At 38.6% G+C, this 25,143-nt stretch overlaps 2 protein-coding genes across 2 annotated transcripts in view; one reads left to right on the top strand and one right to left on the bottom strand.

Annotated features, from left to right (window-relative positions):
* Positions 1–11,379, bottom strand: part of runx2b (RUNX family transcription factor 2b) — a 163,943-nt gene extending 152,564 nt beyond the window's left edge. The window contains exons 1-2 of the mRNA XM_044106484.1: positions 11,260–11,379; positions 9,751–9,825 (exon numbers count right to left, since the gene is read on the bottom strand). The gene's annotated coding sequence lies outside the window, so the exon portion shown is untranslated. The remainder of the gene's footprint in view (positions 1–9,750; positions 9,826–11,259) is intronic.
* Positions 11,380–15,271: 3,892 nt separating this feature from the next.
* Positions 15,272–25,143, top strand: part of opn8b (opsin 8, group member b) — a 15,352-nt gene continuing 5,480 nt past the window's right edge. The window contains exons 1-3 of the mRNA XM_044106483.1: positions 15,272–15,451; positions 21,759–22,052; positions 24,451–24,776. Coding sequence (XP_043962418.1) covers positions 15,382–15,451; positions 21,759–22,052; positions 24,451–24,776 — 690 coding nt within the window. The 5' untranslated portion in view covers positions 15,272–15,381. The remainder of the gene's footprint in view (positions 15,452–21,758; positions 22,053–24,450; positions 24,777–25,143) is intronic.

The following is a 25,143-nucleotide window of genomic DNA, read 5'->3' as shown; positions in this document are numbered from 1 at the left end:
ACCGAAACAAAGCAGCAGAAACCGGAAGACCTCTGGAACCACGGCTGTCTCAGCGGAACTTCAATCAGACCTTTCTGCTCGAACGGCCAGACAAGTAAATGGCATCCGACAGCTCAGTTGGGGTTCACAGATGGCATTTACAAGCCTCTGAGGTTACAACAAAAAAAAAAAATAAATAAATAAAAAAATAAATAAAATAGAGACTGCAATATTATGATAGATAAACTCAACCATTTTGGCAAAATTCCAAGAAAATATTCTGTAGAACAAGAAATACACATATGCGGCACTGAGATCATGCTGCGGTGGTGCAGCTCAGAAGGCGGCGCAAGAGGTATGATAGAAATTTGGGGACAGGAAATGCTCTAATTAATTTAGAGATTTAAAAAAAACACACCTTGATACCACAATTTCTTTTGTGAAATATTGATACTGTTTCAAAAATAATTGTGCAAAGGTGATACTTGAGTGATTCAATTAGACCGCTTAAAGCTATTCTGCTCAGCAGGCTGCATAATTGCATTTATAAAAAGCTAACAATAAAAGCCTTGCTGAGAACAAGGAAGAATGTATCAATTTAAAGACCAGTGGGATTTTTATTTAATGCTCTGTAGTAACAGTTTAACATGGTAATTTAAAAGTGACAGCTTCCACATCATTAAGTGTAATCTTATTTTCTACTGCCCCTGTTGCTTAAACGGAGGAAAAATGATTAATTGGCCTTTGTTGGAGAATGTGCAGCACATGGCTTGAAAAATGATCCGGGCCTGTAGAACGCAACTATTTCCCTGGCTGTGGAAACCCACAGACTAAATAAATCTATCAACGTAACGACTGTATAAACACCAAAGAACAACTCTTAAAATTTAAGCAAGGAATTATGGAGCTCCAAACATTTGCATTTGGTTTTAATTGCGAAATCAGTACAGTGTTGGCTTTCTCAAACAGCGTGGGGCGCGGGGGTTAAACGATTCGGCTACTTCCTTTCTTTTTTTCTTTTGACCCTTTACCCACTGCATTCAACTGAGATAATTTTTTACACTTCATAGCACGAGCTGCATCCTCTCATTTGGCCTACATGTCTACCGGTAGACAGCTGCGATGGTAAGTATTTTTTAAGCTGGGACAAGATTTCCTTTCAGTAACAACACAACAAGAAACGTGACTTCAGTGTATTTCCCTGACTTCTTGCTGAAAGCTGCTCATAAAATTAAGTCACCAGACACAATTTTTATCCCATGAATGTTTCCCGCCCCACACCCAAAAAAAGACAAGTCGAAATAATTACACACACAAACATAATGGGAAGCTGGCATTTGTAAATAGGGCTGACTGGTTGATGATTCACCTGTAGAAGAGGCGGCGCCCATCTCCAACGGTCATTGGGCGAGGGGTGGAATGCACTCTTCGCCAGTGTAATTACAGATTAACGCATCTGTAATTATGATAATTGCTAAAATGACCACCAACAAATTTTGCAGCCATTTATAGTCTTGGAAATATCGAAAAGACAATTATATTTTTGTCTTTCCATCGTTTTAGAAATGGACGGACATCATCTGAGGTATTTATCGATTCGAGCCTTCTGCTTTTCCGGTACATTTACTAAAACAATGTCGTAAGCCTGAAATACCTCAAGCTGTTCAGAGAGGACACTACACTGTTAGACTTTTTATTGTAATTTTACAGTACCTTACTGGCAACACTGTTGCCAGTAAGTTACTGTAGAATGGTAATTACAGTAACTTACTGGCAACAGTGTTGCCAGTAAGTTGCCAGCAAGGTACTGTAATTACCATTCTACAGTACCTTACTGGCAACAGTGTTGCCAGTAAGGTACTGTAATCACCATTCTACAGTAACTTACTGGCGACTTACTGGCAACAGTGTTGCCAGTAAGTTACTGTAATCACCATTCTACAGTAACTTACTGGCGACTTACTGGCAACAGTGTTGCCAGTAAGTTACTGTAATCACCATTCTACAGTAACTTACTGGCAACAGTGTTGCCAGTAAGTTACTGTAATTACCATTCTACAGTACCTTTACTGTTATGATATTTCACAGTTAATTTTTACTGTGAGTGTGATTTACAGTTATGACTGCTTTACTGTAAATGTAGTTTATAGCATAAAACTGTAAATGTATTTTATAGTAAAGCTGGTCTACTGTAAACTTGTTACACAACATAATGTCAGTTTTACTGTAAATTAAAGTTTACATTTTTTAATACAAGAATATTTTACCATAAACCGAAAAGTACTGAATAAAGTACTGAAAAAAGTGTGAATAAAAACAGGTATTTATTTTCAGCAGATTTGTTGAAATAAAATCCATTTATATATTCACAATGTCATAAAGAACAATGTCACAATACAATATAATGTGCTATAAAACAACAAAACCATAGAACACACTACAGGTCATGTCAATATTTTTATGGCACATGTATGTAGCAACATGAACATGTGTGCATCAAGTACCAGCCATAAACTATTAAAGACTGACTTTTAAAAAATATATAGAATATACTTCATTTAAAAAACCAGCAGAGGCTGCATTGTCAGAAAGCAGTTAACAGTAGCTTAAATGTGCTCTGTTACACAATACATCACAGTAACAGTGTAAGTGCGATAATGTACTATATGGTAGGCATTTATATCAATAAATATTGTTATATCAGATGCATTTCCTACATTAGAAGAACTTTTATTCCATTTGTCAAACAAAATCAGTGGGATCCATCTTGTGGAAGCTGAACTGTAAAGAATAAGACAGACAATGTGGGAGGTCATGAGATGGTCAGGAAGTTATCTACATTTTCAAATCAACAGGAAGGCTGACAAATTAAACTGAAGTGACAATGTCCAAATGCATAAAACCATTGGCATAAAGCAGCATTAAGTTGATAATTTCTTTAAAAAAAAAATCAATTACACTGAAGTGATAATAGAAGCTGCATAAAGAATGAGCAGGACTGGCTTCACTTCAGGTTTTTGGATTGTTTATGGCAAAAGCAGTCAGTCAGTCTTCACTAATTCAAACGATTGCGTACTGTATTGAGACCCTGCAAATGTCCCCAAGGAGACGATGAAATACAACATGTCATAACAATCTTTTTAGTCATTTTGTTGGTGCTGATGGATTACTGCAAAGGTGTGCCTAATAAACTGAAAACTGCATAGTATAAAAAAACACCTCAATTAAACGACTACACACTTAAACATTTCTGTGATTTAGTAAGAGATGCAGCGACATCCACTTTTTACCACGGACACAGAAAAGATGCAGGCTACTCTAAAGGGCTATTGTGTAGGAATCACATGCCATTTATAAATAATCATTAAAATCATATTAAAAAGCCTAAAGTAAAGTCAGAACATGCAAGATAGGAGGAAAAGACAATAAAATAATTTGGTACATTTGGTAAAATGCTTACCTAGTTGGAAGTCCTCTATTCAAATTCAGCGAGTCGTTGAAGGAAGGTGTTGATCCGGGAGTTGACACTGACTACTTTCCTCTTGACAAGACTTCCCATCTTGCGGCTTGTACTGACTTTGGCTGTGCATTTGGTATCAACATCTGGATTGATCCTCACAAAGAATCTTTTAACAGAAATAAAATATATTAATTGTATTTTTTAAAATGAAGACATACAATACAGCAATCAGCTATGGTTCTTCATCATCAGTCAAACTGTCATTAAATTTTATTCATAAATGGCTTGGTGTAGAGTACTTACAGTTGTATCATCTCCAGTGTGGTGGATGCTGACTCCTGATACTCCAGATTGAAGTCATAATATGACCCAAAAAAAGACAGCAAGGACACTGGCAAAGTCATGTAGTTGCTCAGGTTCGAAAAATACCTTCTTCTCCATACTGACCATCCACCGGGTTGCAGACATCAAGCTATTTCCTAAAATAGACAAACCCTTGTCAAGCTAATGCTAGTGAGTAAAAGTACAGACTACCATAACTATTACATACATTGCTACAAAACAATTATAGTGATAGAAAATATTCCTCTTACCAAGCATGATTACCCTTGGTGTTGTAGGTAAGGTCATTTCCATCTCAACAGACATCTTGGTGGAAGATACCTTTGAAACATAAAAGGAAAACTCTTAATTATGAATTACTGGTAGTAATTTATATTTAAAGCCAGTTCACCCAGATTATAACAGGTTTTGAGAACCTCACCCGGAGACTAGACTAGACTTTACCCCTACATCCTGCTACCACTCTGAAACAGCGGATGTGAATGACAGTTGTGAGGCTAAATGAATTTTTAAAGCATTACATTCCACAAATACAGTATCTGAATGGCTAAGTACAATATGGGTTAACAAAATGTTTGTAATTTGGGTGAATTGATCCCTTTAACAAATTAATTGAACAATTCTGATTTAAGATGTGTGTTTTAAGTTAAGAGTCGATATAAAATTACATCAACCAAGATGAAGATTGAGTCCTCTTTTTCTTCTAAATGTTTTATTTTTCTCTGACGGAAGTAGGACATTGCTCTATTCCATGAAACCGATAATTAGCTGTGTGTTGATGTTTCTTCACATGAGTACAAAATTCTCTAAATTCTGAAGTACAAATGCTGCAGAATTTACACCTGTACATAGTTGCACCTGTTAGTACTGACTTAACTTTAAATTTGCAAGAGCATGGTTTAAACAGGTGAACAGTCCTTATATGGAACCAGGGTTGGAAATTAACTTTTTTGTCCACCTGCCACTGTGGCTGAACCAACTCAAAAAATAACAGAAACCACTTGAATGTTTTCCACCTTTGTCCTCATTTACAGACTCTTATACACTATGTTGGAGATGTAATGGTACTTTAGCAGGCTAACTAGCTGTAGCAAGCTCAAAGTTATAGATTAGGTTAGCTGCTCCTCTACATTTCCAGATTATTTTGTGGCTTCAAATATGTTTGAAGAGCTGTCTTTTTACCTGTTGTCTTGTCTTTTCAAGAGTTGAAACTATGTTAGCACTCAGCAGGACAGAACTGCACAGCCACTTGGAGGGAAAAAGCTTGGGAGTTAAAAAAAAAAAAGTCATCTGGTAAAAAGAAAAAAAAAGAACAAGTTAGAATTCATCCTTGTTGACCTAGCTAATCTGCACTCTTAACATTTGCAAGGTCATGGTTTAAACAAATGAACAGTTAGATGTATTTTAAAAAAAAGGGGATCAATTATCAGTTAACGTTATATTGTTCGACAAAGGATGTAACAACAATGCTAACAGACACTCATCACTGAGCTTATCTCAACCCAAAGCTAGTCGCTCGAGGAAGATTTAGCGGCAAAAGCCAAGCTAAAACCTTCGTAAAATTAGCACCTTAGCTAACGTTAATTCCGAACCAGCTCAAAAAATAACACCATCATATTTTTCTATCTTTCACCTCATGCTAAGTTATAGCATTATAGCATGATGCTATAAGTTACGTTAGCTCCATCTAAAATATACATTGGCTTCAAACAGTTTTCTAAGTGTTTTTTTTACCTGTCTTGCGAAGAGCTGAAGCAGTGTGAGCCCACAGCGACAGAGCTGCACTTGCACTTGACGGAAAAAGCTTGAGTTTAAAACAAACGTCATCAGAAAAACGTTGGAAGCGAAGCCACCCTTTATGACGTAGCCAGATAAACTGCATATTAATGTTAGCTAGGATGTGAAAAAAAAAATAATACATGCTCTCTTTCTGCCTTAAAATATGTTAACCACTAAAGGAGTAAAAATACAGAAACAGAGAACCACGATGAAACATCTATGATGACCGTTGGAAATCAAATAGAATTCTTATATGGCCAGCGCAAAGACATTATTAGTACAGTACCACTACTGCAATGTGTAAACAGTAAATTACAACTTCAAAACATACAGTAAGTTACTGTAATGCTATGTACTATACCCATAATGCAATGCAAATTACAGTAACTAATTGTAAAGATGTTTTATGTTAGTTTACTGGGCATTTTGCGGTATTTAGCTGTAAAAAATACAGTAAAGGCTAACAGTGCAAGATATTATAAATACAGTACCACTACTGCAATGTGTAAACAGTAAATTACTGCAACTTCAAAACATACAGTAAGTTACTGTAATACTATGTCCTTTACCCATAATGCAATGCAAATTACAGTAACTAATTGTAAAGATGTTTTATGTTAGTTTTACTGGGCATTTTGCGGTATTTAGCTGTAGAAAATACAGCAAAGGCTAACAGTGTAGGGAGAGCTTTGGTGGTGATTACAACAGGCCGCAGGGTTCAGTCCTTCTCGAAAACATGACTGCTTGGTTGTGGTTCGACGTATCAAACACGTGAGAATATTTGCTTTTACGTCTTAAAACTGCAACTGCGTAACAATTGTATGGAGAAATCTGGAAATGGAGACCTGAGCACACTGTCAGTCGAGATTTCTCTCACGTTGGACAGATTTTGGCCAGAGGATTTTGCTCTGTCAGTTGGCACAAATGGACGTCTCACCTCTAAAAGCGGAGAAGACTGATGACAGCCCCCATTACCCAATGACATCATTATGTCAGCCTTGAAAGCTTTTCCATGTATGAAAAGTGACGCACGAAAACACACCCCTCAAACCTAGCCACCCTATTGTTGCACTTCACACCCCAGCTGTGATGAGAACCAAGATTAAAAGTGACATTCGCCGTTTTTCTGATTGATCGGGCATCGTTATAAACGGCCCCCCGAAAAACCTATGATGCTGTGCTGCTTATTAAATGGATTAGTATTGCTGTAACTGTGCCTAGATAGCAGACACACACAATATTTGAGTTCACTAATCATAAACGGAAGGATTATAAGTAAAAAAAATAATTAATTAAGATAAACTGACGCTAATTTTAAAGCACGAGAATCTAAAAACAGGCAAAATTAGCAAAACAGTGGGGGAAAATTATCAAAGTAACACACGCAGAAATCATTTATAATAATTTGTTCACAGCAGCACTGTAAAAAATGGATCTCTGATTTGCAGATTTTACTGTACTTGTATGATAAAAATCCATTTATACCATATAACTACCAGAATTTTACAGTAGTTGTACGGTAATTCTTGCAACCACAACTGCTGGTATTTCACCTTAAATTAGAGATGTTTTTTTGTTTTTTTTTTTACAGTGTATATTTTCACCATTAGAGGTCTTATACCTCTATTTAATACTTTTACATTTTTCAACCCAAGAATATATTTTTAAAAGTAGCTACTCATTGACTGGACTAAGTTATATAATCTTGCACTGAACTTTTTTTTTTCTTTGCACCAACTTCAAATTAAAATGTTCTAATTTGTTACAATTACTTGTATTAGTTTTGCTCAAGCAATAATTCTCAATTCAGAATGAATCAAATCTGAATTATACCTTTGGCAAAACTATTTGAAAAAACTTAACAGCTTCAAAGAAACATTGGCAGTAATTTCCCTCTGAATGCAATAAGCATCTGATTGACAGTGATGCGCTTTAGAAATGCACTAATGTTATGTTACCAAAAATGCTATAAAGCATTATTGACAATTAAGATTTCATGAAATACTTTCCAAGGTGGAGAAATTGGCGGGATAGATTAAAACTTTACTCAAATGCATTCTCCTGTCTCGACTGTCTATGAAGCGGCTTGCGAGTGTGAAGCGAAGTGTCTCGTTAAAGTGTGAACATGCCAGAAGGAGAATTTTAATGACACTTAGAAGGGAGTTGGCAGTTCTAACAAGATACGGAGGAAAACTGTGGCTGCTGTCGCTAGTTGTTCCTTGTACATTCAGGGACAAGTGAGAAATCGATAATTCTGTCATCTCCCAAGGATTTTGTTGAAAGGAAAGAAGACAAATGTTTGCTAAATTTATTTTTCGCTTGATTCTCGTCTCCCTTCGGTGCTCTGTCTGGGATTTCTCCCATTAGACTTGATTCCTCTGGAGGTATTTCATCCTGGCCAATCACCAAACAGGAGGACTTGAGTTTCTGTGCTCTTTTAGAATGGCAGTCTTCCTGTGTAGGGCTATAGTTTCTCAATGGTAATGGAGGAAATGAACAAAGCCTTTCAGTTTGTATTGGCCATGCTTCCAAATAATAAAGTCGGAGAAAGATGAATGTGTAGGAAATGTTATTGCTGTTTTATTGCAGGTTTTTACGTGACTCTGTTTTGTTTAACTTCTAGAGACACAAGAATGACTCCATTATTTGCTATAGAAGAGGCCTGTTGGCCTCACGACCTCCGGAAACCTGCAGCTTTGGCAGACCTATGCACCATCATTAGTCTTCTGTCATCACAACAGTGTGAAATTACTGAATAATGCCTAAGTGATATCTTCATTTTAATTATGTCATAATTGAGTGGCTTAAGTGAATTTAATTTCCCAGCAAATAGTATGCCAACATGGGAAAATATTAACTTAATTCAGTTCATTTATACAGTGCCATTTTACAAATGTCATCTCGTGGCACTTTGCAAAACGACATGTCCGATTTGTACGCAAAAATATACGGTCACATTCAATACATTAGACTGGCGAAAAGCTCATATGTTTAAGTTATTCAATTCACCAAGTAGGACACATTTAGCATCCAGACGGATGTTTTCAAGCCTTTATTTCTATGATTTTTTTCCCCGCTAACAGCTAATTAGAGTTTAATTTTAGACTGTTACTCCAGACCAATAAAAAACATTTTATTAAGCAATGTGAGCTTAACAAAAACTATTCTTACCAGCTGCTTATAGATTTTTCTGAACTGGTTCTACTTATCTGACAAATAAGCCTCAACAGAACACATTAATTTAGTGAATTTTATTCGCCATAGTTAATTTAATGATGCAGGAATGACATAGGTATGTCCTATAGGTGTCATAAAATGCAGTTAAATTTACCCAACAATGCCAATATTTGATATTTTCTTAGGTGACAGAACAGAATATCTTCTTAAAGCAAATTCAGCACCATTGTCAGGTTGTCAACACCTTAACTAATTAAACGCTGCGTTGGCGGCACTGGATCTTTTGGAGCCTCACACATTAGGGTCAAGCACTTTTTAGGGACACGGTATTTAACATTATGACCTCGAACAAACAGGAGGAAAACGATGGACAGGAAGGAAGTTTTACCATCAGAGCAAATATTCAGTGGATTCTAACAGACTGAACTGCAGGTATTGTCTGCTTTTTTTGTTTTTATTTTTTCAAATCTATATGTTGCACTACTGCATAAGTTTATAAGAGCTCATCAAAAATGCAACACGACACACGAGGTACCGGGAGATATAACTACTTATTAGCCAGCTTTTAGAACGATGTCTGGTTGCCAAGTATTTACAGAAAAATATGTGGTCTTCAGTTCACCTGAGGATACTACCTCCTCCATTTCTACTATGCTTGTCATTTTACTCTTCGGCTATATTGTGTGTGGCTGTCTGTTGATATGAGCTGTTACGACTTGTATTCCTTTCAGTACGATACACAAAATTCCCTTAATCCGACCTTTTCAGATTGCTTTGCTGAGTCGTGCTAGGTACTGATTTACTGACGTAATCATCTGATTGACAGTGATGCGCTTTAGGAACGCACTAATGTTACGTTTCCTAAGTGTATTTTAAGGACATCTGCTGCATTTGGGGTTCGCAGACAGAATTAAACGCGAAGGAGATTGCTCAGAGGCAGGAACTTGAAAATGCCAACAGTGCTGCGCTGAAAAATAATATTTTTAGCTTTGTTTTTTAGATTAGGGTATTACTTCTGAGGTCACCTTTCCCAGTGTCGTGGATTATGGTTCGTCAATTCTTGTCTTGTTTCGCAGATATACAGAGTGCTGAAAAAAAAAAAAAAGACATCAGTTTGATCCTGGAAAAATAGCTTCAGAGAAAATGAAAGGTTTTTTTTTTTTGTTTTTTCAAATGATGATTTCCTTTATGAATCAACATGACGGCATATGAAAATTTAAATCCCTTCCAATGTGAAAAGCTGAATTGGTCACCCATAGCAACAACTGCTATCAGGTGTTACGATCACTTACTTACGATCACAACATAGCAGATGGAACAGATTTGAGCATAGACTTTGATTAATTCACAACTAAATCTTTTTTTTAAGCCCTATTAGTCGTGTGTTGGTGCGCTTTACATCCATTTACTGCTCCATCATCTGAGTGTGTGCACGCTTAGTGTCACAAACCAATGACTGGACATTTCTCTTCAGGACTCTTGAGTTCTTCTAAAATACCTCCTTGCAATAAAAATCAGGACTTCATGCTGTCAGGCAGGTTTTGTTTTAGTCACAACTTCTTATTTCTACAGCTTTAAAAATTATGTACATTTTAGGCGTGGACAGGTTTCTTTCCTCCTTAACGACAGACATAATTACATGAAAACTTCTTTTTGTATTTACTGTGATCAACTATGGCTAAAATTAAATGGCGTGAGCTGAAACATTTAAGTGAAGCAAAAAAAAAGAGAGAAAAAAAATCTGTAATGGGGTAAATGCTTTTTCACACAATTGTACTTTTTTGCTACCATCTTAGAAATGAGAACAGAAAAATGTAAAAAAATGTATATGTTCCCAAAAATCTCAGTGGGATAAGGGCAAGTCTTCTGGAGTGACTGAGTGAACATTGAACACATCGTCTATTTGGAAACCTCCATTTAAAAGAGTTGTGATACGTTTAACAGCCCTATGTAGTTAGACTCAAAAACCCAGACATGAGGCGCATCTGACTGAATAAATTCCAGCTGTAGGGTGAAGCATTATATATTGAGTGCAACTGCAGCTGTGCCACATGTTTAATTGACATTGGTTTAAAATGACAGGCTCCCAATCTGTCAGTTTCAATTAACACCTTAATGTATAGTTAATGTGGGACATAAACAGCAAGGACGTCTTTTCAACATAACAAAAAAAAAGAGTTTTGTACTTGATTACTTTTATTGTGCTAAAAAGCGCTATGCTATTGATAGTGGCCCCCATTGGTAAAGGAAAATAAAAAGCTGTTAAATGAATTCATTATTTATTGCAGAATTTTGACCTTTGAGTTTAAAAATTGAAGAAAAACGAGAGAAACCCAACTTTTAAATTGAATTCAGCTGAGAAAACAAAATTCTAGGTCCATCTAATGTTTGTGTAAACCTAACTAGCAACGGCTTCGGTAAAATGGCGTGTTAACAGCACTATTAAAACTCAGAGAAGTAGCAACGCAGCTTCATAGAAAACCGATATGGGAAAAAAAACAGTTAAAAAACAGCAGTGGCACCTTGAACATCTGGATTCTTCACTCATGTGGCCGTAAAATTGTCTTCTCCGACAGGCCTCGGCAGAAGAAAATGTCCTTCTCTTCCGTTTTACCAGTTAGCGTTAGAGTACGTAAGCATAGCAAGAGGTTTTTTCAACTTTTAGACGTCAACAGCACCACATGCTGGCAAAAACGAGAATTACAACCGGAACGTGAAATAAAAGCAAAACGGGTTTACAAAATAAACGTTTTCCGGTACCAGTTTTTCACTTGGTTACATTCACTTAAAATAATAATAATAATAATAATCTGAACAACACATTTCGAAATTTTTTACAGGCATTGGTGTTGAACCCATGGATATCCTTCCTAGAGAATGAAAATATTTAGCCAGCTGTTTAAAAATCCTTCTGCATTGCTGTTCCAAGTCACAAAATGAGCTGGCTGGTCAGGAGCGAAACCTCGTGAAAGGCTACCGGCTGAGCCAACAGTGGCGTGATAATGAGGTCCGTGCAATCAGAAAGTGGAGAGACCTGTGGATGCTGCATGAAGAATGATTAACACAGTAGCTGCCTCATTTACTATGCAGTGTGGTTTCCTGTCTGGAGCAGCTCTTATAGTTTCTCATTTCCAAGAAGCCAGTTTTAGGAAAAGCAAGCAGCTTTCCTAAAATCTTTCTGAACTAAAAAGCATTCACTGACTTTCACTGACTCCGACCTCCATAGCTACCACTGTAAGGCAACTTTCTTTTCTTACACCGTGGTATCAGAAAGTCAGACTGTCAAGTACTAAGCAAAAGTTTTTTTTGTTTTTTTATTTTAATCGGAGCTTTCCGAAGGTTTTTCTTTGAACATTGTTTTTATTCACCCACTCTCTCTCCAGCCTTTGTTTGATTGGTAAACTACTCAGTGATTCATTGAATTATGAAAGGAAGAGCAACAAAAGAAGCTCATTTAAATGTTATCCAAAGGTAGATAGATAGATAGATGGATGGATGGATGGATGGATGGATGGATGGATGGATGGATGGATGGATGGATGGATGGATGGATGGATGGATGGATGGATGGATGGATGGATGGATGGATGGATGGATAGATAGATAGATAGATAGATAGATAGATAGATAGATAGATAGATAGATAGATAGATAGATAGATAGATAGATAGATAGATAGATAGATAGATAGATAGATAGATAGATAGATAGATAGATAGATAGATAGATAGATATCAAACACACATTTTCACTATTTATGAAACAAGAAAATAAAAAGAAAGAAAAATTTGCGTGTGGAAAACTCTGTTCACCCTTGTATCCAAAAGCCTGACAAATGAGCAGCAATAACTTTGTTTAGTTCCTTATAACTTAATCATTCTATACTTTAATGTGGAGGAAGTTTGGCCCCTTCCTCATTAAGCAACTTTGCTTCAGTTCCCTGAGGTTTGTGGGAGTTTGTTTGAGCACAGCTGTCTTTAAGATCACTCCAAAGCACTCATTACCATAATCTGTTCTTTCAGAAGTCTTACGACTTATTCTGATGCATCTTTCCAACATGAATCATAAAACGTCTCCATTTAGGCAATGAATCATATTGCCAATTTCTTTTGTCGTTTTATTTTTTTAGGAGAAGCGGCAGTTGTCATGCACTTTAACGTCGAGCGTCTCTAGCTGAGGCGTGCAGGGTCTCCAATGTGGCTTTTGAGGATTTCTTAAATCCTCATGTAATATCCCCCTTTAATTATTGATGTGATTGTAAGAAAAGAAAGCAAAGGTTTTCAGCTTTTTCACATAAAAGTCTGGAAACATAAAATTTGGTTGCAAAATTGCTTCCAGTCAATCTAGTATTTTCTCAGCAAAGTGGTTCATATATAAGTGGCCTCAGCTGTGTTCCTTGGACAAATAAAATATGCTATTTTTAAGATGGGGAGTGAAACTATAAACAATTAAAACATCTCCATTTAGGCAAAATGTTCTACCTTTTGTATTAGAACTCCCAAAGCCATGAAAGTACAGCATTGAAAAAATACATGTCTAAGTACCCAGAAGGGTTAGAGGGGCTGTATTATGTATTTCCAGGCACGGAAATGCACGGCCCTGCTCAGTTGTTATAAAAATGCTATAAATATCAAATAAAATTTGACTTTGTCATCCGACACCTTGAAATTGGGCCTCTGTCTCTTTAAAAACTCCTGCTGGTTCTGAAACGTCGCCTTCAGGAAGTCGCTCCTTTATTAACCCTTTAAGAACATTTTCACCAGAAATAGATCATATAATGAGCCGAGCAGATGCTCAGTCCCACCGGGTTTTAGCTAATTGCTGCCGGCTTGTTTGGAGGAGCTGAGTGGAGGAGATTTGGGGCAGAGTTGCTTCGAGGAAGAATCTCTGAAGCTTGAAAGCTTCGAGGAGGAGCTACACCTCAAAGGCGGAGCTCTGTCCACCCAGGTGTTTCACACAGCAGAATGGTTGCCACGGGAAATTAAAGGATTTCTCACACATCCACAAAAGAATCAAGGCAAAACTTTAGTGCATGTTTCAGATGAAGCAATCACATTAATAGCTCAAAGAAGTTGATTTTACTTAACATGTGGTTGTGTCATGGATTATTTGGTAAAAAATCTCATTATTTACAACCTTGTCATACAAGTCATTCCTCAAACTTGTCACCGGTAATGCGAGAGACCATGCTTCACTGCCGTTAATGACTTCACAAATTCACTCCGAAACGGGAATTTGATGGAGGTTTTGCATCCAACTCTCTCTGTAACTAAATAAGACTCTTTCTGTATCAGCAGAAAATAATTTGGAGGTTTTTGACTTGGTCATGACCTCATCAGCCAAAAAATGCACTCTCCACCTCTGAAAAAATTGCATTTAATAAGTCCTCCTGCAAAAATGTTCCCAATTTTTTGCCTCACAGCACGACACTCTTTTTCTTTGCACTCTGAAATTACGCTGCATCCATTTGGAGGCGGCTTCTACACAGAGCCACAAGAAACTCATTAGAGCTGAATGTGTAGTTGGACGTCTTGTCTGTGGTCGTTTTGACATTACAGCTGGGGGAGACGAATGTTGAACCACGATGGCCACGTTTCCCTGGTGAGCTCCAGGCACTTTATTTGATGAATGAAGCAGTAATTGTGGACGTCCTTGCAGATAGAAATTATGGTCATTGTAGGCCGACCATAATGGATTTCTGAGAAATAGCAGCTGGTGACAAAGTAGGAATATAGATGATAGGAGAAAAAAAAGGGAAGATAGCCTTTATAACACTTATCCCAGTATATATATATATATATATATATATATATATATATATATATATATATATATATATATAAAACTACTTCGATTTCAGGACAATCAAAATGCTTAGACGCTGAGAAAAAACTCTTACGTTTCCACTGAGAATCTGTGCTATTGTCAAGAGGACAATGAATAGACTGGAGCCAACACGCTGCACTGATTAATTCCGGCAGCAAATGCTGAGATTCATGCAGAACGTTTATTTTTTATTTTAATATTATTATTATTATTATTAATTTTTTTTGTTGGTCTTTTGTCAAAATCTAATTTTGGGTATTTATTAGTTGTGACCCAAATGAACCAAAATATATATATATTTCAATATATCCCTCTGAGTTTAATGAATGTGCATTTATTTATTTTTTTAGCCGACTTTTTATGGAATAAATTTACATTTCAATTATATTCCAATCTGTCAACCTTTCATATGAATTAAATTGGTCTCTAGGTGGAGACGGGGGGAGTGGAGAATAAACAGTCGCAAAGATCGTCAATGCGTTCCTCCCTCTGCTGAGTCACTTCCAAGAGGTTAGACTCTTATATCAAAGCTCGTCCCTCCTCCTCCTGAAGGTTAAGTCACACTGTGGCACCAGAGGGTGACTTCAGTTGGCAGCGCTGCCGCTTTACGCAGCTACGATCTCCCCTGTTCGCATCTGGCCGGCTGCGCGCGCACAGCTGCAGCCTCCTGTCTCCGCTTCCTGCGTGCGGACAGATGGATGCGCCAGCAGCACCTGCAGCGGCACACTTTTACTTAAACATCACGCGAGGATCCTTCCGTTCTAAATAAACCCCTGTATTTTTATTTTTATCTTTATCTATTTTGTGCATCTTTCCAAATGGATATTTACGCCTCAGCGCTGTCACCGGCGCTGGATATCGGCGCAGGCTGCTACCTGCTGGTTTTAAGTAAGTAGAAAAACGAATTATTATAGGTTTTTTGTTTGTTTTGTTTTTTTGTCGTTTACGCATTATATTAGTACTTTACTTTGTGAAAGCAATTGCTTTGGCAACGCCACTTTTGATTAAGGAAAAAAAAACAAAACACAAAAAACAACCAAAACAGGTTTCTGTCGTGCTTTGGATCACGTTGTCACATGCGGCTTAGGTGACGAGATCAGCTTTCTGCGTGTCTTGATTATAAGTGGTGCAGTTCACCTGTTGAAGAAAAAAAAAATCCAACATTTCATCAGTTTCTGCCTAGTTTCAAGAACAAAGGCAGAATTAAGCATAAGTAATAAGGCGCTAAAGCCAGTCAAAATTTCAAAAACCATAAATTGAGCTGTTGGACAAGGTTTGATTTCTGAAATGAGTATTTCTGTTTTTCCTTGTGACATAAGTCTTTACCTAAGATTTATTTTAAAAATCCACTTTTTTTCCAGCATCAACCCACACCAACCACTTCAGTGGGTACAGACTTCCTTTTGCACTCAGAATTGCCACAGTTCTTCATGACATAATATGTTGCACATTATTGAAGTGACGCTATCACAGCGTTTGGTGCAAATCCATCAGCTGCTGATCCGTGATGAGAATCTCCTGCCACGCCACATCCCAAAGACGTCCGACTGGATTCGGATCTCATTTTCTCAATCTGTTGATGTCCAACTTCTGTAAACTTGTGTCGGTCTTCTGTTTCTAGCTGACCGGAGTGGCACCTGCTGTGGTCTTCTGCTGCTTTTCACTTCACTTCTAATCCGGGGTCGGGACGGGGTGCTGGTGCCTATCTCCAACGAACGTTCTGGGCAAGAGGCGGGGTTCACACTGAACCCGGGTACAACTTGTTGAACAGGGCAACACTCACACGTAGAGGGCAACTCTAGGGAAACTTTAGAGAGACCAATTTTTGTACTGTGGGAGGAAGCCAGAATGCCCAGAGAGAACCCACACATGCACAGGGAGAACATGCAAACCATGCAGAAAGACCCCGGGCCGAGAATTGAACCCAGGTCCTTCTTAGCCACTGTGCAGCCCTCACTTCAATCCACTTTTCTTTTTTTTTTACACCCTTCTGATGCTCAATTTGAACTTCACCAAGTTGTCATTGCCACATCTAGATACCTACATACATTAAATTGCTGCCATGTGATTGGCTGCTTTACTATTTGTGTTAGTAAGCATTTTAAATGGCATAGCTAATAAGTAGAGAAGATATATATGTGTACATATATTAAATGGATTTTGCTTTTTCACAGCGTCTTAGAGAAGAAATAAGAGACAGCTGTGCAGGAAAGCTCCTGAAGTTGAGAATCAAACCCTGGATAACTGCCATATCAAATACTATAAATATTTGGTGGAGATGTGAACTGTTGTTCAGATCTTTTTACAGCAGGTTGAGCCTCAGCGTGTTACTTTGCCCCTACTTGAGGTAGAGTTAGGGTTTGTAAAAAAAAACAACCCTCCTTTCCACAACTGTAGAGTAGAAGATGGAGACGTTTACGCTTGTTTAATGCTGAGGGTTTTGCTGGGAGTTTGGGATGTTCTGCCCACTGGTGTTTTAAGGAATCTTGAGGAGGATCTGGGAGAGACTTCTCGGCATAAAGTCAGGTTTGTTTCTGCAACAAGGCCTGGGATTTGAAGCTGATCTTGGGTTGTGGCGGGATTCCAAGTGGTAGCCATGAAGAGGCGGCTGTTTAGGTGTACAAACGTTTGGGTTGCATCTCGCTTCTTGTTAGTGTCTTCAGATTATGACCTCCAGTCGACTTTTCAGCAGATTGTTAAACTGTTGGAGTGAAAAGCCTTCAAGTCGGAGGTCATGGTTCTCAGTCAGTACGGGATGGATTGTTTTCTTTGGGTTTTGAGTCCGTCTCTGCCTCTGGTGGCTTGGACAGATTGAAGCCTCTTGTGCAGCAATTCAGGCACTGCTCAAATCTGTAAAGGTTAATAAAAGCTGAGCCTAAGAGCAAAGCTCTCGATTTTACAAGTCGTGCCTCGTTCTTCCTTCTACACAAGGTCATAAGATGGGGATAATATCTGACATGAGAAGACAATTGATGGATGCATCGACGTGTCAGGAGGGTCGAAATTTTCGTTAAGATGGATTAAAGTAAGAATAGTTCACTGTGCGAACAAGGTTGGGACTATAATCACTGGTAGTGTACAGAGGTTGATAATTCCTGAATGCTCTTGCTGATATCAGCTGAAATTAAACCTCACAATGGCAAACTCCAATGTTAGAGGGCAAAATATTTGAGCGTGACTCCTCGTCTGATAGTGAATCCAAATGCAACTGCAACAGCAGGATCTAAATCCTTCCTCCACTGTGAGTCTAGTCATGTGACGAAGCTCCAAAAGGAGGAATCATGATCAGCTAAGATGAGAGAGGCTTCGATTTTCACACATTACATCTGCCTGCTACACGAGCAGAACCAAAACGGCTTTCGATTAAGAAAAAAAATAAATAAAAATTATCTTATTAATTAGGTTTTCAACATTTCATAGGATATTGAAATCTTCACGTAAAGTCAAATATTCAGCTTATAAATGCATTCTGGGACTCTGAAAAAGACAAATTATCCAGAGAGAAGCTACTATAAAGACAACTCTGAGGCACGTTTTTAAGAGACTAGGAGCGCGGCACCACTTTGCTCGCCGAAAGTCGTGCGCCCTCAGTGTTCTGGTTGATGTGTGCCTCAGTTTAACTCGATCCACTTTAAGCTTTTTAATTAAGGCTTACAAAAAAAAATAAAAAATGGACTAACGTGCATTTTAATACAATGGTGTGCAAAAGCCTGGTTGAAACAAACTTTAAAAAGAATTGATTCAATAAAAAGTGCAACAACAAACTAACCGCTTCAGCTCAACCGAGCTGAAGGTCAAGGAAAATAAATATTGTGTTTCCATGACCTTTATTCTGTGGTTTAGTAGATAGAAAAGGAGGCAGGAAGAAGAGGAAGTTGTGCATTAACAGCGCCAGGCTTGGATGTAAATCCATGAAATCTTCATTGATGATTGCTGGCCCTCCATATGTGGGGCACCTGCTCTACCCAAAGTGCCACTCAGTGCCCCAGAAATAGCACCTCTTTAAAATTTAAGATTTATTCATCTCTAAGGCGGGTTCAGATTTGATGCGCCATGGCAGGCTGTCCCAAAACCCAGCGGCCACCTCGGCCCCCTGTGGTCCACAGCTTGATTCTGACAGACCTAAGTGCCCCGCAGAGATTTTTTTAAAATACAATTTAGCAAAAATACTCAGGTGCCAGTCCATTAGGAGCTCTAAATCCTTTTGCTTCTGGATATGGGACCCTAAACACAGCTAATGCTTTGAAATGAGACGTAGCAATGAAGTCAGACTGAACTAAACTTCTGGGTCAGCCTCTGGCGCTGGCAATGCAGAAAGACAGTAAGATGCTAGTAGCTCACTTTCCCTGGCAAGACGGATGCAGACCATGAAGTGTCTCTGTGACCCTTAATGGCCCGGGCTTTTTTACTTTTGAGCTTTGTGAGGTTTTGAAATAGGCAAGGGCAGTGAGGGGGAAAATGTTGTGTTTGTATATCATGAATAAATGGTGGGAGGGAGAATGTTTTGCTTGCTTTTTTTTTCCTTTTCAAATTTTGAAATGAACGCACTATTGTGTGAAGCTTACGGAAAGAGACCAAAGACAAGTTTATGCATGTATGTATTGTATTTGTTGCAACCCTGACTGACCTAAAACAATAATTAAACAGTTCAAATGCATGCTTGTCAGGTCAAGATTAAAATATTTGATATGTTATTCAAATTTTTAAATTTTATGATTAACTGTAAAATTATGCCTTCACTTGGCTCTCCGGTGGATGTGTTCTCTTCAACAGTTTGAAGATATGGTTTGATTAAAGAAGGCAGCATATAGAAGAATATTTGTTAGCAGTTTTCAGTCTATTTTGCAACACAGCTAGCTTGCATGACAGTTTCACACTTGGCAGTGCTTTAGTAATCTGTCCATTAGCCACCAACAGCACAGTTTTAACCTCACATGGAGAGTAAAGAAAAGCTTTTTGCAATCGGAGTGTTTCTCCTGCACACCACAAGCCTGGAATCATTTAGCATAAAACCAATCACTTTTTAATATTTTCATTTGTTTACGTTCTTTCTGTATTTCCTACATTAAGTCAACTGCTGCATTACTTACCATTAACGCTGAAGTGTAACTGTTTGTGGGCTAAAGTAAACTAAACCCACAATGTTTCAGGGTCCTAACACTGCCTCTGATGCGCCCCATAAAGTAATTCACACTTTCAAGCATAGTGGTTACTACAGTGAACAAAACGAAAACCATTTTTGCTCTGTTTGTGGATGTTCAGTAAGTCACTTCATAGGACGCCATCATGCTCCCGCATGCACTGCCACCTGCTGGATAGGAGGTGGAAGTTCATCTTTAAGCCATTAATCCACGTGACAAGTAGTCAGCCAGAAAAAAACAAACAGTTGAAGAGGTACGTTAAAATTTTACGAGAATGCTGGAATACCCAGTAAAAACACATACACACACGCATAAAGAGAACATGCAAAATGCACTCAGAATGGCCTGAAAAGCCAGATCCATGTGGCCTTATCAGATTTGCACAACCGATGCAAAAGGATCAGACACTTAATCTGTCTAAAGTTCAGAGAATATGCAGCCAAGCCGTCTAACTTCCAGGACTCTGCCTCATGCAGTGAAGACGTAAACGCCAGTAAAAATGTAGGACACAAAAGGAAAACATCGCTATTTCCTCTTGTAATAATAATCACCACAGTAACGGCGGCGAGTTTAACACTTTTCTAAGATCTGTTCTGGTTTGTCAAACATCCCAATTAAAACGGCAGGATTTGAAAAGAACAAGTGTGACCCTTGTAAGCTGAAGTAGTGATTTGGTAATTGTTACTTTCCACTGTTAGACGTTTTCCAAGAGCCAGATTTACACGGCTAGAGGAATGTTGAAGCAAATCATGATGGAGTTACATAAATCTAATTGTGCTGAAAAAATAAAGCAGATTAGGGATTTGTAGTCATTTTCAGTTAGATTTGGAAATCTATTCAAGTTCTAAGATAGCTGTGAAACTCAGCACTCTATTTTTTGGGGGGTGAGAGGGGATTTACCATAAAATACTCATAACAAGGATTTGGTACTGGTAATTGTTAAAGGAACAGCCATTGTCCAATCCTCTGTAAAATTACACCAACATTCACTTTCTTGGGGTTGTTTCAAGGTAATTATGTCGCTACGTTTTAATCTTTTGTGAATTTTGCTCGGCGAAAACTTTCCGCTTTGCCGGAAGGACGTGCATCCGGTACCTTGTGTTTGTTTTACACTTTCCTTCACCTCTCGGGGCATTACACGCTTGACTGATCGGCAGTCTCCGAAAACAGACTTGGTATTTTGTTTAAGCTGTGATGGGGTGACCTCGGTCATTGTTCCGCTTGTTCTTTGGTCCTGGAGGAACAAACAAAAAAAAAAGAGAAAAAAAAATAAAAATCTGGTGTCTCATAAACAAACAAGCCGAATCGATAACCAGTCACAAGTCAGCTCCTGTTTGAGTGTACTGCTGAGTGATCAGTAAGCGATGTGTCCTGATTAGAGATGCGCAGGGAAATTGTTTGATTGCGTGACTTTTAAGCTTGATCAGCCACCCGACAGTTTCAGGCAGAGAATTTGTTTGAAGTCAATTCAGCCACCTGAGCCAAACGGCTTAAAGACGTTTAGATCGAGGCTTTACACCGTTTATCGGAAATGTTCAGCGTTATCGATCCTTCGCCCAGAAAGATGTGTGTTTTTGGAATGTGCCCAAAAGAACTTTCAACTTGCATCAAAAGAGTCCAAAACCATTGAAGTGCGATTCCTGCAAGCTACAATGCAAAAACACAAACTCTCACCAAGTGTTTTTGGTGCAGTTTCTAGTGAAAATATTGTAATACTCTTGAAATGAGATAGAATCAGCTTACAAGTAAGTTTCCAGTAAGAAGGAGAAGCTTGTTTTGAGGGAAGAATTTCTTAATATTGATGAAAAAGTACTAGTTCCACTGGCGAATAACTTATGACATAAAAAAATGTCTTTCTGCCAGTGAAACTTGTACCAGTAGTTTTTTTTAATGAATATTAAGAAATGATTGACCTAAAACAAGCTCCCTTTTCTTGACGAAAAGTCGCTGCAAATTAATTTTGTCTTATTTCAAGTGTACTAAGATATTTCTGAAACATTAGCTCAGATCAGACAACGATCCGACCATCTGTCTCTGTCTCCCGTTTGCCTCAGCCGTGCTCTCCACTGTGGGAAACCTGCTCGTCCTCATCATGGCGTTCAGGAGGTCGTCCCGCATGAAGCCGCCGGAGCTGCTCAGCGTAAACCTGGCGGTGACGGATCTCGGCGCGGCCGTCACCATGTATCCCCTGGCCGTGGCCTCGGCCTGGAGCCACCACTGGCTCGGCGGAGACGTTTCCTGCATCTACTACGGTCTGGCGGGCTTCTTCTTCGGCATCGCCAGCATCATGAACCTCACCGTCTTGGCCGTAGTGCGCTTCATTGTGTCCCTCAATCTGCACTCTCCCAGTAAGTCATTTAATTTAGAAAAAAAAAAGAGAAAAGAATAAAAAAAAACAGGTGCCGGTGAATTGAAATTCATTGTTTTGAAGAAAGTTATTTGCAGTTTGCAACATCAAACAGCTGTTTTCACAATCTCTGCAGTCCAGATTATTTAATTCTCATGTTAAATTAAGAAAACGGATGTTTTCCACCATGCCCGTTCTGCTGCTTCCATACGATTTAAAAGGGGAAGCATTGAGCTAGGAGTGGCAAAACAAATGCGCCCGATTAGCTGACAATCAATAAGACCATCTCGGTAGATGCAGGGGATCTGGTAGGTTATTTCTCTAGTGGTTAAAACAATGCCAAGGCTGACAAATTGCATCATTGAGATCTGGAAGGTCATTTCCGAACAATAGTCAGTCTATCAATTTACAGCAAGAAAGACATTTAAGTCCATTTCCAATCTTCCCAGGAGTCAATGGTCCAGAGAATTCACCCCAAGGTCAGTCTGTGCAAGATGGCAATTTAAAAAAAACAAAAAGCTTCATCTTTAGCCAGGTAGGACAAGAATTGGTGTTTGTTTGTTTTTTTAAATGCGCTTGTATATAAAATTGTTTACCTAAAAGAAAGTGTGTGCTCTGTCTTCTGCTTAATTTTAATGAATATGAAATCTAAAATTTAAGAAACTGCATTTTCATTTTGTGTTTATATGTTTATGGTGTGTTCCCATCATTTGCTTCCAGGAAGAAAACCAGTTTCTTGTTGAAATCTTATGTAGGAGATATTAAAACTGGGGACGTATAAACTTGGTTTGCGCCTGTCGGACATCAGGGTGGCAGGATTTTGGTCGACACACATTCAACGTCAAAAGGTTGTCCACGAAAAAGAGAAGAGCACAAACAACGCGCTACCCAAAAAGTCCAGCTTTTCCTTTCGATTGACGTGTGATTTCGTTTTGCCTCGGCTGGCGCATTTGGTCGCTTTTGTCAAGAACGAGATCATCTCTGTCAGAGTAACTCTGTGCAGAACTAAATCTAGGACTGAACCCCACAGAAAAGAAAAGGGAAGACAACCACCAACACGCATTCACACCTAGCAGAGCTGCAGAGTGGCCAATGCAACATGCATGAGCCTGGAGTGTAGGAGGAAGGTGAGGCGCAAACCTGCGTCTCTCTGTCGATGGTTACAAAAAAGAAATAAATAAAAAAATCTCAAGAAAACTATATTGACCGTACACTAATAAAACAGATGTAATTAGTTTTTAGCAACAACAATGACGGCGTGGAGAGAGTGTCACCTTGGAGGAGGACTCATCAGCTCACAGCTGCCTGGTAAACAGTAGAGGGATGAATGGCGAAGCGACGAGGAGGAAATCAAATTGCCTCTTATGAGCAATTCATTTGATGGCAGAAACAAATGTGAAGTAGGCTGTTATGAAAAAAGACACATCAAAAGAAACGTGTTTTTCTTTTGATGTGTATTCATGTACACTCTTGACTCTGATGAAGCAATTTTTTTTATGAAAAAAAAAACAAAACCTTTTTTTTTCATATTTAAAAAAAATTACTCACAGTTTCCCAAATCCAGCTTCAGAGGTCTCTCCAGGTCGTGTTCAATGGGGATGTTGAAATTTCCCAGTTGCAAGAACAACCGGAACGCATCATTACCCCCTGCTATGAGACATTGGATTTATTTCTGAAGGCCTCTTTGCACAACCTGCAACCTGAATCTTGACTGTTGTGATAGATCTGTGTATATATATAGTGAAGCACAATATATAGTAAGTAAAAGTATATACACATTATATATCTAATATTTTTTATTTATTTTAAACAGACAAAAAGTAAAAGCAAGAAAAAAATCTAATTAAAACAACTTACCATGCCCTTTGACGCGCAATATTACATTCTGATTTCCTGCCGCTTTCAAACCCACAACCTGCAAACATTTAAATCTCCCAACACCAGATAAACTCTTAAATTATTCCCACGTTGAACGACTCTTACACATCACATTCTCATCCTTTAACGTGCAACAATTTATACATCTTTAATATCATCAGAAGCATTTTTGGTCGGAGAGCCCTATGCTCGGAGAGCATGTTTCCCAATAAGCTCCTACGTCTGTTAGCTGAAAACGACCTATTTGAGACAACCCATGCATTCTGCAAATGAAATCAGTTTTGTTTCTGTCGATAGAGACATGGAAGTTAATACATAAGAGAAAACTGTGCGAATGCTGTTATGATTCAAACAGACCCTTCTGACAATGATTTCACGGGTTGCGAAGAATGTTGTATTTCCTTTACTTCGCAGACGTTTCTTTCCAAATTGATTGTGCAGTTAAGGTGAAAGCCCGTGACTGTTGTACAAATTGATGAAAAATACCCAGTATTTCTCTTTCCCTCTCTCTCTCTCTGCAGAGGAGAAGATCAGCTGGAAGAAGGCGAAGATGCTGTGTATGTGGACCTGGCTGTACGCTCTGGTCTGGGCTCTGTTCCCCATTCTGGGCTGGGGCCGGTACGGGCCGGAGCCCTTCGGCCTGTCCTGTTCGCTCGCCTGGGGACAAATGAAACACGAGGGCTTCTCTTTTGTCGTCTCTCTGTTCTTCGTGAACCTGCTCGTGCCGAGTGTCATCATCATTTTCTGCTACTTTGGCATCGCCATGAGGCTCTACTTCACCTACAAGAAGTCGACGAACAGCAACCACGTCCCCAACATCATCAAACTCCACCGGAGGCTTCTGATCGTAAGTTACTCCGTGCCGACGCAGCCGTGGCCGAATCGGCGTCTTTGTCCAAAGAAATTATTTGTTTTGCTTCAGCTTAATTTTATGTGATAAAACAACACAAATTAATTTCTGAAAGATGCTGTGTGCATATTATCTAGTCTCCCTCTCCCTCTCCGAGGACTTTATTTGCTTCTGTTTCGCCATCATGTGATTTCTATCCTGAGCGTGGTTTAAATGTCGGGACCGAATTTTAAAAGGAATACATTTGAACTGATAAATTAGTTGAAAACATATCAGGCAGCCCTCACTGGAACACAGAATCATTTCACGTTTCTGTGCTTGTTTTGTTAAGCCAGGAGTAAACAAATTACCACAAGGTTTCAGC

The sequence above is a fragment of the Gambusia affinis genome, linkage group LG22 (assembly GCF_019740435.1).
Source record: "Gambusia affinis linkage group LG22, SWU_Gaff_1.0, whole genome shotgun sequence".
Taxonomy (NCBI): Eukaryota; Metazoa; Chordata; class Actinopteri; order Cyprinodontiformes; family Poeciliidae; genus Gambusia; species Gambusia affinis.
The sequence above is the reverse complement of the archived record's forward strand: the minus strand, read 5'-3'. Positions and strand labels throughout refer to the sequence as shown.